Source organism: Nycticebus coucang, chromosome 10, assembly GCF_027406575.1.
Source record: "Nycticebus coucang isolate mNycCou1 chromosome 10, mNycCou1.pri, whole genome shotgun sequence".
Taxonomy (NCBI): Eukaryota; Metazoa; Chordata; class Mammalia; order Primates; family Lorisidae; genus Nycticebus; species Nycticebus coucang.
Genome location: NC_069789.1, coordinates 85,119,213 through 85,135,662, shown reverse-complemented (window position 1 = coordinate 85,135,662; position 16,450 = coordinate 85,119,213). Strand labels below are relative to the sequence as shown.

General features: G+C 41.2%; 1 protein-coding gene across 3 annotated transcripts in view; it reads right to left on the bottom strand.

Annotated features, from left to right (window-relative positions):
* ASTN1 (astrotactin 1) overlaps positions 1-16,450 on the bottom strand; it is a 335,437-nt gene that overhangs the window by 219,286 nt on the left and 99,701 nt on the right. For all 3 annotated transcript variants that reach the window (XM_053607621.1, XM_053607622.1, XM_053607623.1), the window contains exon 2: positions 3,340-3,527. In XM_053607621.1, coding sequence (XP_053463596.1) covers positions 3,340-3,527 — 188 coding nt within the window. The remainder of the gene's footprint in view (positions 1-3,339; positions 3,528-16,450) is intronic.

Here is a 16,450-nt window from a genome sequence, read left to right as displayed (position 1 = left end):
CATCAGTATAATGTCAGAAGGATACAAAACAAGGTTTCCTTTTACTTCTCATTCTCTCATTACTTATATGTTTTGTTCAAAACAAAACATAGTCAATGAAAAATATAGAAACAAACAGTTGTCTCTGCATTAAGGCACTATGAATGAGAAAAGCATAAATAAAAAATAAGAGAAATGTAAACTTTAAGGTTTCCAAAGAACCATTAATTCCCTATGCACATATTGGGAATATTTAGGGTTACCAGTTAAGCTTTTAAATATATAATTTCTTTCCTTTTTTTTTTTAGAGACAGAGCCTTACTTGGTCGCCCTTGGTAGAGTGCCGTGGCATCACAGCTTACACCAACCTCCAGCTCTTGGGCTTAGGTGATTCTCTTGCCTCAGCCTCCCAAGTAGTAAATATACAATTACTTAACAAGAAAGGAAAGGTTGGACATATTCATGTTTTGATGATAACTTTAGCTTTTCTCTTTCTCAGATTATACTATTTTGATCCAGTCTGAAAACTGTATAAATATTGATCAGTTAATGAAAAATAGCTATTTACAGTTAATGAAAAATAGCCTTGCTCCTGTTGTTTCATATCTAACAGAATTGAGGTAATAGGATTTCATTTAAGTGCATATTACTGCCCAACACTGTTATAAGTCAAAGAATTTTGCTGTCTTCTGACATTTATAATGCTGTCATCCAGATGCCTCAAATAGCTGCCTACTTTACCTCCGAAGTTTATGGCATAACGTGAATCAAATAAAGCCTACCCGTCCTTGAGTATCTTAAGAAGAAGCCATCAGAGACTCTAGAAATGACATCTTCAAACAGGATACCCTCAGGCTTGATTCTCAAGCTGAGGGAAGATACACAACTTCAGACTTTGAAACTGTTTCTAGAATAAAATTCTAAGGATAAGAAAGCAGTGTGTGGGGTATGTGTTTGGAATGGGAATAGAGGGCAGTGAGAAGGCAAGGCGGGCTGCATTAAGCTCCACTAACCAAATTGGCTTTGACCAGAGTTAGAGGAAAGAGTTACGTCTTTGTTTTGCCCAAGATTCTCGTCCTGCAGAAGTCAAAGGCCTTCCAGATCTTTTTTCATGACATGTGGGTCTGCCCACTTCCAAGAGACCAAACCAGAGATAACACAAGACTTTCCTGTCCTCATTCTTTGCCTGTACCCTTTTCCAACCAGCATGGTTGGAAATAAGATAGAATAATCTAAAAAAAGATAATGAAACAACCTCTTCCATTTTATTTGGAAAACAGAAAATCATCGGTGGTCTGCCATGGGTGGCCAGTAGTATATGAAGGAAAGATCTCAGAGATAGGCTTAATGCTAATTCTTTGCTCTTTCCATTTCAGTGTACACTGTCCATCAATTCCTTCCCCAGAAATCTCATTAAAAAGCATTGGTAATGTAGGACTTTTTGCAGGGATTGTTTTATTTTAAAGAAACCCACCTATTTCCTAAAAATCCTTTGGCATTTTTTTATCAGCATATTTCTATCTTCAAATCCACCCACTTCTACACAGACACATACACACACACACAAACACTTCTCTAGAGAACTTGTTGGAGCACCTCATTCTGGGAATAGATGGAGAGTCATTGCTGCACTGAAGATCTGATGCAGTAACTATGACAAGCTTCAAACTATTTGTTTTTCTGCGCAGCCTCACGATAAGCCCTCAGCGCCACCCCCATACTAAACTCTTCTCCTGACATATCACCTATCTTAACTTCTTGTATGTAGGCACTTTCAGACACAATCATACCCAATATTCATCTTTAGCAATCTCTATGCATTTTTTCACCTTAAACATTCCTTTGGTGTGACAAAGAACAGTTCTTTGAAATGGTCTTGGACAAAAAAGAAAGAAATCCACATCAAACAAAAACCACCCATGACCACAATTGCTTCCCACATTGAGGGCAGGATGTGGATGGCTGATAGGAAATAATCCTTTCTTTTTAATCAGACCATATTATAAATACGAAGACAATCTGGCCTCCACATTTGCCACTTAGTCACCCTAGTCAATGCCAGGGCTGATTCGGCTGACCTGCCTGCTCTCACCACTCTCTGGAAACTGTAAGCTACATTAAAGACAATCTTCCATGAGTGAGGAAACAGTAGTCTTTGATTAAGGTTATACAAGTCCTATAATTCTCATGCTATAAACCTCAATTAATTTGTCAATGTGAGGCGGAGCAATTCCATTTACTCTCTGCCTCTGGTCTTATCTAGATAGATACTGAGGTTTGCATTTGTTATTCAAAGACTCTTTCCTCCACCATATAGTCTAAACAAAATACCTTGTGTACATGGAAGTAATCTATCAAGCCAGTTATTTATAGAGACAACGGCCGAGGGAAAAATGAAAGAATTACATTCTGAAATTTTATCAGAGATTTTATGGGGAGATTTTTCATCTCAAAATTTTGGCTATTGCACATTTTTGTATATCTAAAACGTGCTCAGTTTCCCTCAGTCTTATATGCAAAACTAAAGAGTATATGAAGTGATATGATAGTACCAGAGAAACAGATAAATTAAGGTTTAGACTAACACCTGAGCTGGTTCTATGCTCTGGGCTGAGTTTACATGTGGCCCATGGATGATCAACCTGTTGTCAGGCTACCCTACGAGCAGATAATGTGCTGATTTATCAATACGATATCGATACAAAAAATATTAAATGAAACAAGTATTTTCTCTACCCACTGATAACCTCACAGACTTATTTCCCAAATACTGAGTAAGTATTGACTGGTGATACATATATAAACAAGGTAGCCATGGTAGCACTTACTGACTGGTGAGATTCTACAACAAAAGTTCCTAGAATTTTACAAAGAATCTTTTCATTTTCTTAGGCTTCCAATTTTTAAACAGAAGAGAGGCTAATGGTGAAGTTTCTGAGTTCAGCTGGAGAGAGGGAATCAAGTCTCTATGGACATGCCCTTTCTTGAAAGAGGAGAGAAAACTCAGGTTGCTGGCCTCCAGTCCTGGCCAGGAGAAGAGGAAGGAGGGATTGGTAGTGGTAAGCAGCGTAGAGTTTCAGTTATTCAACAAACATATATGAAGCAATTAAGAAAATCCATTGCCCCTCTGGTTTGTAGAAGTTACTTCGCATCTGAATGTCTTCCTAGAGAGAAGAGTTGGGGAATGGTACTAAATAGGCAACTGCAACTTTTACTCATACCACAAGTGGCTGCATTTCCCACACATGGGAAATGTGCTTATTAACATGCTCAATAAAGCTATGTCTATGGCACCAAAGCTCAATGCCAAGGCAACATAAGCTGTGGCCTGACAGGCTGAGGCTGTGCTGCTGCTCTTACCATGACCGAGATGTGGAGGATTCGCAGCTCCTCTTCTGCAGACTCATGCTGGGGTTCTTCAGTTGGGTCTTGCCCAGGGAGGCTTGGGGCACCATCTTGGTGATGGATGTGAAAAAGCAAAGTGCCATTCTCCAGCCACTGCTGCCTCCAGCGCACCAGAGGGATGTCCTCTGTGTTCCCTGAGATCTCTAGAGGGTAAACACCAAAGACACAGGTAAGAAATTGGACCAGACCAAGTTTTACAACTTCCTGGCCACTAGTACCAATTAGCCAGTTTTGTCTGAAGGCAACAAAAAATTCCAACTAAATATAGTTAAGTCAAATTTACTGCTGCAGCAAACCTCAAGAAAGGGAAGAGACCCTGAGAAGAAGAGAATTATCTCCTATAGTCTCTCCACTATTAATCTAGTGAGCCAGGCTCTCACCTATTGAGAAAAACTCTAAGATGAAAATTCAAGTTCTTCCCCTTGCATCCTTTACCCATCTCAGTTTGATCAATGGCATCCTTTACCCATCTCAGTTTGAATCCCTGATAACCTCCCCAAGGTAAATACAAGGTTGTTTGCCTCTTATAAATTTGAAAGTATGACTTCTCCAGCAACTACTCCCAGAAACACCAGACACATCTCTCCTAAATTTACTAAGGAGAGAGTTGGAAATGACTGTGAGGAGAACTGGCACTTATGGAATGGTCCTGGAAGGTGACTGCAGAGCCACTGGGGTGACAGGTTATTTCTAAAACCACAATCACTTGCTGCATAGTCCACTGGAGATGCTGGATAACTTCCTGTGATAGGTAAAGCAATGTTTTAATTCCCTTCCATTTTTCTCTTCAGTTTTGCAGAGGAGAGGTGCTGTAAGTGAAGAGGGTAGGGAAAAAGTGGGCCATTATTACACTCACCTGCTTCTCAGGGACCTAATTCAAGGCACTGCATTATAATCAATGAATTAATACCACAATGCCAAAACCCTCTTTGTCCTTTGCACGGTTGCAAGTACTAAGCATATGTACAGTGTGTGTATGGCTCCTCTCTTCTTATGTAATATCGAGTCAAAGCTTTCAGACATCCCACAGTAGAAAAACCTGATTAACCCAGCCTCTTCCCAACTTCATTTGGCCCCAGGCCATTTTTTCTGTAACAACTAGCCTCACACTGGGGAACTAATGTTCTGCTGAACACACTTTTAGCAAATCGTTGCTTTTTACAATTTCATTTTATTATAATAGCATAGCTCCTTCTCCCAAAATACATCACCTTTGACCAAAAAGAAAATCCCACAGACATAAAAAGACTTAATAAGATGCATGTAGAATATATTCTCATTAACTACTACAATCATACAAAGGGAAGAAATTTTAAATATTTTTGGAGTTTATAAATATTGTTCAGTGTTTGTTGATGTTATTGATTGATCCAATCATTCATTTATTCAACAGGCTTACACTGGGTGTGTAAGGGAGATACTAACCTAAGTGAGGCCCTCAATAAGTTCTGCAAAGTAGTCTGCTGTGAGTGAACACGGTAAGCATTGTACCAGGTGTGGAACAAGGTTTTGTGGGAGCACAGAAGAAGGAATGAGTGGTCTCGGCTGGGTAGAGGGTGGGAGAGGGGAGGAAAGGAGCCTTTTCAGAGGAAGGTGGTACTGGTATTGAGTCTGAAGGGTAAGTGGACTTCCTTTCAGTGGGAATAGAAGCAGGGTAGTATGCTGAGGTACCGACAGAGAGTAAGGAGAACGAAGGGAAGACTGTGGCTGGTCCTTGCAGGAGGGTAGGTAGGTGAGAAGGCTTCAGATGAGCCATACGTCATCAGTCTGTCCCAAAAGACACTGATGTGAGTCCCTCCCTTGCTCCACCATCCCACAGACTGGGGAGGAGTATAAGAGAGCTGCAAATTCATTATGATCACAGCTTTCCTTCATCCTTGGGGCCTCTCCCTCACCACCTAGGGCACTCAGTGAGGTGCTGGATAGCTAAGCTATCTCTGATCCAGGATGTGGGCAGCACAAACATCCAGGAAGCTATATTGGACAGCAGGTATGAGGATAAAGACCCCCTGTTTTCCATAGGCCTGGCCCCATTTGTTAAGTGAAGCTTCCTCACAAGAAGAAGCTGCCTTTCCACTAAGGAGGCTTCCAGATTTCCAGGTGAGGAGAAACCTGTGGGCATTTCTCTGGGGGCTGGGGGTATGAAAAAGCAGAGGCAGAAGGCTCTTCAGAGGAGGCCCCACAAGCACAAGCCCCACTCTCCACTCAGCCGATGACTCAGCCACACTCATGCCTTCACATCAATGCCAGGGAAGCTCCCCCTGCTCCCCCAGGCCATTGCAGTAGAAGCCAAGTGTCTCTTTCTCACCACAGACACAAAAATCATTAGCAGTCACGGCTCCAAATAGAGCACCTAATGGTATAATTAAATCACCCAGAGAGGCAGAGGTTCAGCCTCCCTGCTCCACCCAGCCAGGGATTTACTCCATATACATCTGGGTGTCACTCAGCCCTTCCTGTAACTATTCAGAAGGGTGTAAGCACTTATCAGAGCAGATTTCTATTTCCCAGGAGATCCTTATCAAGAAGGTGGGGTCATTGCCTCTGTTTTAACAGTGGAAGTAAAGGCAAGGTAATACTTAGGCCAAGGTCATTTCTGCCTGACAGAGAACAGAGACAGACACAGATAAATCATTAGATCCCCTCAACCCCAACACAAGCCCCAGAAAACATGCTCTCCAGACTTGCACAGGCAGAGGAAGCACCTGAGTAGAAAACCCATGTGGTCTTTTAGGACCTTTTGTGCTGCAGCATTTTGATTTTTTGTGCAAGATCTTAGTATCCCATGATTTCTTTTAAAACTGGGACAGAATTCACATACCATAAAATTCACCCTTTCAAACTATTTAATTCAGTAAAGTTTGTGTGACCACCACCACCACCTACTTCCAGAACATTTCATTGGTTGAAAAAGAAGTACCATATCTTTTAGCAGTCCAAGAATTTTTTTTTTTTTTATGAAGGGAAAGTATTCTGCTTCAGGGTCCTAAGCATGGGGACACCAAGGAAGGAATAGGTATAGTAGAGGTTTTTTTTTTTTTTTTTTTACTTTTTTAAATTTTTTTATTAAATCATAACTGTATACAATGATATGATTATGGGGCATCATACACTCACTTCATAAACCATTTGACACATTTTCATCACAGTGGTTAACATAGCCTTTCCGGCGTTATCTCAGTTACTGTGCCAAAACATTTACATTCTACATTTACCAAGCACTCCTGTGGGGTGGGGGTTGAAAGCACAAAGTCTCTGGCCTTGAATTCCAGGCTGGCCCTCTGAACCTCCCTATACGCCACTCCTGCCCATCCCCATAGATGGTGATGTCAGGATCCCACCCTGACTAGACTCACCATAGATGGCAAGAGGTGAAGAAAAGAGGGTACCATGCCTGCCAAGGGGCCATGCCATTTTTTAGTTTTGAGATAATTATGGACTGAGAGCTCTTCCCTTGGCTTTTTTCCCCCTCTTCTGGCAGGATCTGCCATGGCAGTGCTAAAATGCTAAACCAGAAACTTATTTCCATATGTTGTATCTGGCCAGGGTCAGGAATAAAAAAAACCATGCAGGGAATATTATGCAGCCTTAAAGAAAGATGGAGATTTTTACCTCTTTCATGTTTACATGGATGGAGCTGGAACATATTCTTCTTAGTAAAGTATCCCAAGAATGGAAGAAAAAGTACCCAATGTACTCAGCCCTACTATGAAACTAATTTACGGCTTTCATATGAAAGCTATAACCTACTTACAACCTAAGAATAGGTGGAAGGGGGTGGAGGATGGATGGAAGGAGGGTGATTGGTTGGATCACATCTATGGTGCATCTTACAAGGGTACATGTGAAACTTACTAAATGTAGAATATAAATGTCTTAACACAATAACTAAGAAAATGCCAGGAAGGCTATGTTAACCAGTGTGATGAAAATATGTCAAATGATATATAAAACCAGTGTATGGTGCCCCATGATTGCATTAATGTGCACAGCTATGATTTAATTAAAAAAAAAAAAACACAGGGCACAGTTAATGTCTTGTGAATTTCTCCACCAACAGGATAGAGATCACAGCTTGGAACTCAATGTAATCATATTAGTCTGGATGTCAGCTGAATAGCACGAGAAGAGTAAATGCTCAGAAATTGCTTTACCAATGCAAGCCTGCCCTGAGACTCCAAGAGCCAATTTGGAAGGTGATGAAATAGTTACTGCAATCCAAGGCTAGCTGTAAATGAGGCCAGAAGAACCTTTGCAACAACGTACTGAATAAAACAAATGTTCACAGGGTCCTATACAGTCATCTCAAGATACCACAGGTGGCAGGAGCACTAATGCCATCATCGTACCATGGGGCTGAGACATCTGGAAGGGTAAGGATGTCCTGACTTTTAGCATGTCCGTTCATCCCCTCCACGCACCTCCCAAAATCCTGGAACTGCCTGGAGTCCAAGGAAACCAGGGTATTATTTATTCTTACATACAACAAATATTTTCAGAGCACAGTGTATTTGCCACATTCAACAAATTGTGCCACCCAGTCCTTACTCTCAAGGAGCTTTCAATCTAACAGGGAACCTAAGACCTGGCCATGAACAAGTACTCTAAAGGGGTCTGATAGCAGTGCTGAGTTAGAGTGTGGAATTTGGCTGGGCACAAGTGGATGGCAAGGAATAAAATGGGGGGAAATGTTGGAGAGGTAATTCCAGATGAAGAGAACAGAAGGGTAATGCATGTTTGCAGAACCACAGGAGGTCTTGTTAAGCAGCAAGAGGGAGAATATGGAAAAAAATAGCTGAGGACAGGGGCTGATTGGTGTCAACTGAGGAACAGTTGTTAATACCAGTTTAGGGAGTGCAGAGCTAATGGAAAGTCACCACAATTTTGTTAAGCAAAGAAGTGAACTAAGCCACGACTTGGAATGGTCAGGAAGACCCTGAAAAAGAATGGCAGGTAAACCAGATTCCATCAGGGTCTCATTCTGATCCTATATTCCACAGTGAGTAAAGTAGAGAACTAAGGCTGGGGAGCCCTAGGCATGGTCTAAGAAACCATGAATGAGTTGCCTTGCTTTGAGTTTTCTCATTCTTTATAAGGAGGATCTGTGTAAAAGAACTTCAAGACTCTGTTACAACTCTGACATTCTATGGTTTTAAGTCCAAAAGGGTGTGCCTCACAAGACCGCCTAGACAGGTAAGTTTAAGGTCTCAAATAATATCCAGCCTTTACCCAAGTCTAACCTGTACTCTACCTTTCTCTCCCTTTGTACATAGGGTGTATAGGCTCCAGAGGATTGAATCAGAGCTCTGGAAAGAGCAAGGCCCATCTTCACAGCAAACCCCAGGTTGATATGTGGCTTCTGAGAAAGAAACAGATATGTGGCTTCTGAGAAAGTCTTAGAATCTCTATATGCAATAGAGAACTGGAATGATGGAATCTTGGTCAGGGAAAGTCACAGTAGAGAATAATCTGGGGTAGGGAAAGGCAGAGGGAAGGAGAATTGAGATAAAATCACTTTTAAATTAGCCTTAGTCATTGTTCTAATGTTAGTTTGTGGGCTGTGAGTTTTTAGCATGTTTCTTTGTGGGGTTAGCTTAGGACACCTGGAGCTCTGCTGCAAAAATTCCTTTTCCAGGCATTACAACTTCCCCATAACCATCCAACTGCCCTATTTCTTCTCTGGCCATGCCCTTGTGCTGAGAGTCCCTGAACAAACTGATCTGCTAATAAAACATACAATGAAGATCAGTCACCAAAATACAACCTCACTAAGGACTGGATCATAATGTCCTCTTTCAAAGAATTTGGCATGTTAAATTCAAATATGGGGCTGGGTGCCCATAGTTCAGTGGTTAGCGTGCTGGCCACATGCTCCCAGGCTGGTGGGTTCAAACCCAGCCCAGGCCTGCTAAACAATAGAAAAAAAAAAAAAATAGCCAGGCACTGTGGTGGGTGCTTATAGTACTAGCTACTCAGGTGGCTGAGGCACGAGAATTGCTTAAGCCCAAGAGATGGAGATTGCTGCGAGCTATGACACCACGGCACCCTACCAAGTGTGACAAAGTGAGACTCTGTCTCAATAAAAATAAAATAAAATAAAAGGCTTAAAAAAATAAATTCAAATATGGATTTGAACTGGGAAAATTCTCAAGGTCCTTTAATTTACTGAATTGTTTAGAGTGGCTTAAAGCAGTCCTGGCATTCTGGGACCCTTTTTCACTCCTAGCAAGGCTGAGTTTCAAGTTGAATTCAGCTGAGTAGTAATAAGATTGCTGTGGTTACCAAGGTCAAGGGAGGAGGAAGCATTAAAACCCCTCCATTTTTAGCTTCATTTTGAGGGCACCGGACGAACTGACCCTGCCCTGCAGTCTTCCAAGGTTGAGGCTGACATATTCTACCTCCTCATGGCCATACTGACTACTAAAAGACCTTGCTTGGATCAGGATTTTCAAACCTGCTGTTAGTCTTAGAACCTTTCATCCAAACCAAATCTCAAATGGTTTCTGAGGGGGTTCCCAGAGCAGAGTTAGAAAAGAATTGGATCAGGTGGAGAACAAATGAAATCTACTACTATGGAGGACCACTGACATTAGGGGGTTTGAGGATGTCTATGGGTTATTACCTTTGCTTGGTTGTTTTTCAATTTTACTAAGTGTGGTATTATGAATGGCCCTTTATTCTTTATGAAAGAATTACAAGGGAAAAGGCCAATCTCTAAAAATGGAATCTAGCTACACCTTCACCCCAAGCTATCTCAGTGGCCATTATGGGTTTCTTTATGTTATAAAGATTAAGCTCAGAACTTTGGTCATGATATGCCGGCAATCCAAAACTAAGAATAACAAAGGGGTCTTGTCTATCAAATAACAAAGGGGTCTTGTCTATCAAATAGGTATCATTAAGGTTACCAAGGATAGACCTGTGATAGATATGCCCTCTTTTCTTCTGTTCTTTTTTATTTTTTTTTGCTTTTTTCCCTGTTCCTACCCCCGTCTCATTTTAGGGTTTGAAAGATATTGATGGTAGGTCTAGTTTCCCACATGGTTTCGTAATGGTCTTCTGGCTGAAACTATTAACAGTGGTATTAACTTTCAACACCTTTGTAAGAAATAACCTGCTTAAGTCAGAGGTTAATAACAGTAGGGGATCCCTAATTATCCTGAAAATCTTCACCTTGGTATCAAATGTTACTCAAGTCTTCAATGTCTCTGGAACGGCATCCTCTAAAGGCTCCAACTTGTTTCATAAACATAATGACAGCAGCACATTAATGTCCTGGCCATCTGTGAAGGAAGATGAGGGACAGATAAAAAATAGACAAAGGAGAAGGATGCAGAGAAAAAGGACAAAGTCAAGAGAAGTGAGGAAATGAGACCAGCCACAAAAAAACAATTGCCCTGGGCTGAGTTGGCTGGGTCTCCACACCTCTCACCGTAGGGACCATCTGTTATGGAGTTCTAAAGTGATACAATCCCATATCTCAGAGTGAAAGCCACATAAAACAGGGCACCCTGCTGGGCCTCAAGTCAACCAGCACAGATGTTAGGAACACTGATCATGTGCATGACATTTGTGCCTATCTAGGTCTGGCAAAGTGAACAACAAAATGGGAACTAGCACAGCCAGGAAATTCTTTTGTGAAGATGTTCTGAGTGTGGAACTGTCATTGTGGTTCCTGTATTCAACCCACTGCCTGCCATGGAACTGCCTCCTCTCATTTCATCCTCACTCCTCTGCCTCTAAACAGGCTGGAGCAATGGCTACAGACCTATATGGAACAAAGGTTTAGAGAAAAATAGCTTAAAATTTCAAATTATCTCACCCAACAGAAGTACAGGAGGTTCATTTTTTTAGTAACTAGAACCTTCTTGACTTTCTGGGGTTTGAAAATTTCTACTTGTGAATAAATGAAGGATAATTGAACTTCTATTTTCCTGCTTGGTGACATTTGCCCTCAATGACAAAAATAAGAGACACTCAAAGCATTAATGATGCGGTGATGAGAAATGGAATAATAGGTTACAGAGAACATTGGACAGGAAGCTTGGAGAATGGGGCTGCTGTAATCCTTCCAGAGCTCACTTTTCTCATCTTCAAATCATAGCACTAGGAAGTCTCTAGGAACCCTCCAGCTCTAACCATATCATTCAATGACACAAAACCAGACCTGACACTTGGCTCCTAATAGACTCCAAATCAGGTGTAGGCTGGGTCTCTTTCTGCATGCCAACTGGATAAAAGTCTCTGTGGACAATGTTTAAATCAGACTTTTCTCTAGGAGTTTGGAATGTTTCCAGCTCAGTACCACCTATCAATTTATAGGGTAAGGATTGGCTGTAATGAAACTCAGGAAAATGACCTCTTCAAACTCCCAATCGAGTGTCCTCAATAAGAAAAAATCATCCACATAGAAATGCTTTTACATGGTTTCCAATACGTTATTTACCCTTGATAAATTATGCTTATGAGGATAAGGGTAGCCTGGATCTCTCTCTCGGTAGCCCCACCAATACCCCTTTCGAGAGCTATACTCTAAAAATCTGAAATATTGTTAAGTTCTTTTGAAAATGCCCACCCACCCACTTCTCCTTTTCCAGAAAAGGCTAGGATGAACTAAAATGAACCAACACAGGAAGCTGGAGTGACAAGGGAAAGAAAAGAAGCACCCTGGATAGTCCATAATATGTTGTCTCCAGGGGCAGTTGGGGGCGGGAGCTGTGGGAAGCAGAGGGTGGCTTTTAAATCAGCCTTGATGGAAAGCAGTGAAGCTTTCTATGGATGCTGTTTGGAAGTAGGTCAGTCCCCGCTACTCTGTGCTGGCATGAATAGCAATCGAGCAACTACACGAACATTCTATTTACCTAGCCATGGAGATAAAAACATTCCTGTGGGGGAAGAATGCAGCCAAAAGGTTCTGACACAACCAGAGATGAGGAGGCATTCAAATGGCTTGTGATTTCATCCAAAATGATTTGCTTGTTCCTACTACCATGTTTCACTGGATCTTTTCAAACCTCTGCAAAGAGTTTATCCACATGATACTCATTAAAGTCTCATTTGAAAGGGGTAAAAAAAAAAAAAAAAGCTCAAAGCTCTTTGAAAAAGGCAGGGTTATCTGAGCCACAGCTGTACTGGTAAAAGAATTTTTTACATATATCTATTTCTATTCTCCACTGCCACTCAACTGACCTTTGTAAATTGAGATAACGGTATGCATTTAACAAAATCTGACATCTAGCAAGATGGGTAATAATATTTAAACTCCATAATGTTAAAATATGTATTTACAGATCATTTCGTACATTGTAATGAGAATAAGTCATTTTGAAGCCTGAGGTTATATGATCGAAATTCTGATTTGAGTTTTGCAGGTCTTTGGGGTCTACCTTTCTGTAGAGAAGCATTGGAAGCAACAAGGACACCTGAGCTTTAGATAGCCAGAACACTGGTTGCCGGGTGATGACGAGGACAGTGCCTACTGGACCCAGGAAGAGTTCTATTCATTCTAAATCCTCTCTTATGCTCTTGGTTTTCCATTCACAGGGTTTTTAGTATTTGGTATAGTTCTCTGATCCTGAACTATTTCAGTAAGTTACCTTCTATGGCTCTTGCTTTACAAAATGAATGGAAAAAAGCAATTGAAAATGACAAAATATCACCTGTAAATGACTTACAGAAGGAGAATAAATAGCGTGTTGTTTGTCCTATACTGTCTTGATTCATCTCCCTTTCTAGTTAGTTCTTATCCCCTTGTATTTCTGTTCTCATCCTCTATGAATCAACAACTACTGATGCACCCATTGTGTACTGGCCTGCTAATAAAAACTTTCAATATTCACGAACTAATAATCCTCAGTGATCCTTTAATGTTAGTATTTATATCCCTATTTTACAGATAAGGAACCTGAGTTCCAAAATAGTCAACCTACTTGTCCAATTTCACCCAGTTAGTCAATACTAGAAAGGGGAAAAAGACCAAGGTCTCTTGGTTTTAAGGCCACCTGTTCCTTTTCACTGTTTCAACCTCCATTCCCTTACTTTGCAAATCTCAGTCTCAGGATAATGCAAGTAAAGTGCTTAGCAGTATCTGGCAATTAATGAATAAGAATAAACATCAGTATCATCATCATCATCATTAACTTTGTTCTTGTCATTGTTAATGTCACTCACATAAATCCTAAAATTGAGTAATCATCTTAGACTTAAGCAAATAAATGGTTCCAGCTGCTTAAAAGTCTTCGTCAGTCCAGGAACTGTAATACTAGGAATCAGCTCAGTTCCAGTTGAGGAACCTGAGCCAAGTCAAATTTGTACATTTCTATAAGTGTTAGTTAGCAAAGTGAACATTCTTTAGATATCTGATAAAACTTCACTTATGTTATCTTTGCTTTAAGACCCGGCCATGGAGGCTTTCACAGAAGGATGCCATGCTATCTATCCATGCCTGTCCGCGGTCGGCATACAAAGGAGCTTGTTGGCAGGAACATTCATGAACCTGGGAGTGGTAATTGTGATCAAGAAAAAGGGAAGAGCAAATAGAGGCAATACTAAAATAGTAGCTGAGCTTCCCTCAGTGGTAAACTGAGTCCTTCTTAGCAGACTCATCTGTATAAGCACCTGCAATCATAATGCTGGAGGCACTGCACTCAAGCATGACATTCCATTCTTATCTGCACCCTGGGGAACAAGATTTTCCTTCCAATTTCCACAGACACATGAACTTGCATTGCTGACCATGAGCACTGGCATTTTGCACGTACACACAGTAGGAAGCCCAAAGCTGGAGGGCCAGTCATTTCTCTGGGCTCTTCTCTCTAAACCATATTCTTCCAAAGAAAAGGGGGCTTAAGTGACTTCTAAAGTCTCTGATTTTATTCTTTTTATCTCCCTATGATCTGCAGTTGCCATCATGGGGGCTGGGCGTCAAGTTCCTTCTAGGTTGAAGATGAGATGTGGCAATGATCTCAGGTGTCTGTTGTGTAAGTGGAGAAAGTGGAGCAGAGAGGGAATTCTACAAAGACTGGAGCATGTGACAAATGTATTATCACCCCTGTGTTGCAACTTTCCAGGGCCTTTCTTCTCATTCACCAGTCCTGTGTGGTAGATCTCACAGAAGTAGGAAAGAAGGCCAAGGAGGGTAACTGAGAATGTTAAGGGTTGGGGCTAATGAGATGGAGATAGCCAGGCTCAGTCCCCCAACCTTCTGCCTGCCAGCACAGGGATCTCTCTACCAGACTGTGCTATCTACCAAAGCGCAGTTTACTTACACTGGGAAATCACGAGCTGCTGTGCTTATATTTCAGCTTAATGAATTAGATACACAGAAGATATATATCAAGAGTGAATACTGTCAGGATTTTGAAGAGTTTGGGCTTATAGACCTGGAAATGAAATTGAGTTATTAACCAATTCACGCAAGTGTGCAAATCATATTGCCATCTGATAAGATTTCATTGTGACAGGCTCCCCTGAAGGATTAGACGTACTTAGTACTTGCTTCCAGATTCTGGTCTGAAGATTCTCCACACTGCTTTGGGCTCGTTTCTGTAGGCCAATATGTATAAGTGTTCCTTATAGAAGGGGTTCAGATGACCTCTAAATAACCTGACAGATCCCTGTAGAAATGTTGATCTAGTCTCTGCTGAATGAATGATTTGAAAGAAATACAGGTCACTTGATTGCTAAGGTGTCCTGCTGCTCGGCTGGGAATAACAGACATTGACAAGACCTTTTCTTTGCTATCACCCTTTCTATGTTTTCTGTCTTAATTCTGAAACCGTCCCTCCTCTATAAGCCCTCCACACAAAACATATTTTAAGGTGCTGGCACTGGGAAATGGGAGATGTGCCTTCCACATGAAGGATATGTTTTAGAAAACAGGTGAAATCTGGGTGCCATTTTGCATTCATGGATGGGGCCACTCCTCACGCCTGCTTTGGGTCTTCTGCCCCTTCACTGGGCAGGTCACTGCACTGCTGTGTGTGCCTGACTCCTTGTGTTTATATCCTCATGCACAGATCACAATAGCCCTGGCCCATTCATTCAAGGCTATATATAAAGCAGTATTAGTTGAGTTTGGTGAAATGAAAGAAAAAAGCGCTGGGTTTTCTGCTTCTGATGTGTAAGAGCACACTCAAAAGAAATACAGCTGTAAGTTTCATGAATAAACTAGGTTGTGAATAAAAGTGACAGGAACTGAAATGAGTGGATCATTAGACTTAAGTCAGGATGCAAAGACAAAACTTAGGGACAGCTACACAGTACTGATAGCTCCTCCGTCTACTCATCCTGCAGCTAAAAAGGCACAGAACTGGAAGGCGATTCTGTGCCAGGGGACTTTATCCTCCCTGCCGTCGACCTTAACACTCAGGCCAGTCTCAGCTACTTAGCAACTAACTCAGTCTCTTTCACTTATCAACCATTCGCTATCTCTTTTGTTTTGTATACTATGTCTGTGTTTTCTGATTGCACCATGCCTTGGGAAATAAGTTTCATATGAATAATATCTGCTGGGTGAAGCAATACCTCCCTCCATTCATCTGGAGTTTCTAAAGCTTTGGTTGCTAGCAGCTGAATATTTGTGAAGGTCACATACGCTGTAATGTGATATCCATGAATTATATTCCTCTCTTAGTCTTTGCCTTGTATCCGCAGACTCATTCATATTTCTTTCCTCCTTATTTGGTGATTGCATCCAGTGTGTGTCAAGCTTTTCATTCTACCTTCACACAACCACGCCTACTTCCTACTGATCATTACAGTCAGCTCTCTGTGCACTTTTCTCTGAGTTCATTAAATGCATCCCCTAGAGTGGAGTAATGTGGTACTGCAGAAATAGGAAGAATTCTAATATTAGGAAACCGAAGTCTGAGGCAAGCCTCCTGCAGGTATTGTCTCTGAAATCTTTATGCCTCAGTTTCTCTCTTTTTCACAAAACAGGGAAAATAAAAACATCTACATCACAGGGATATTAAAATGAAAGTGCATAAGAAAAACCCTAGAAATGTGAGTCCCTATTATTATTAACATTATCATTAAAGATTTGTGACAAAAATAACTTAAGTTA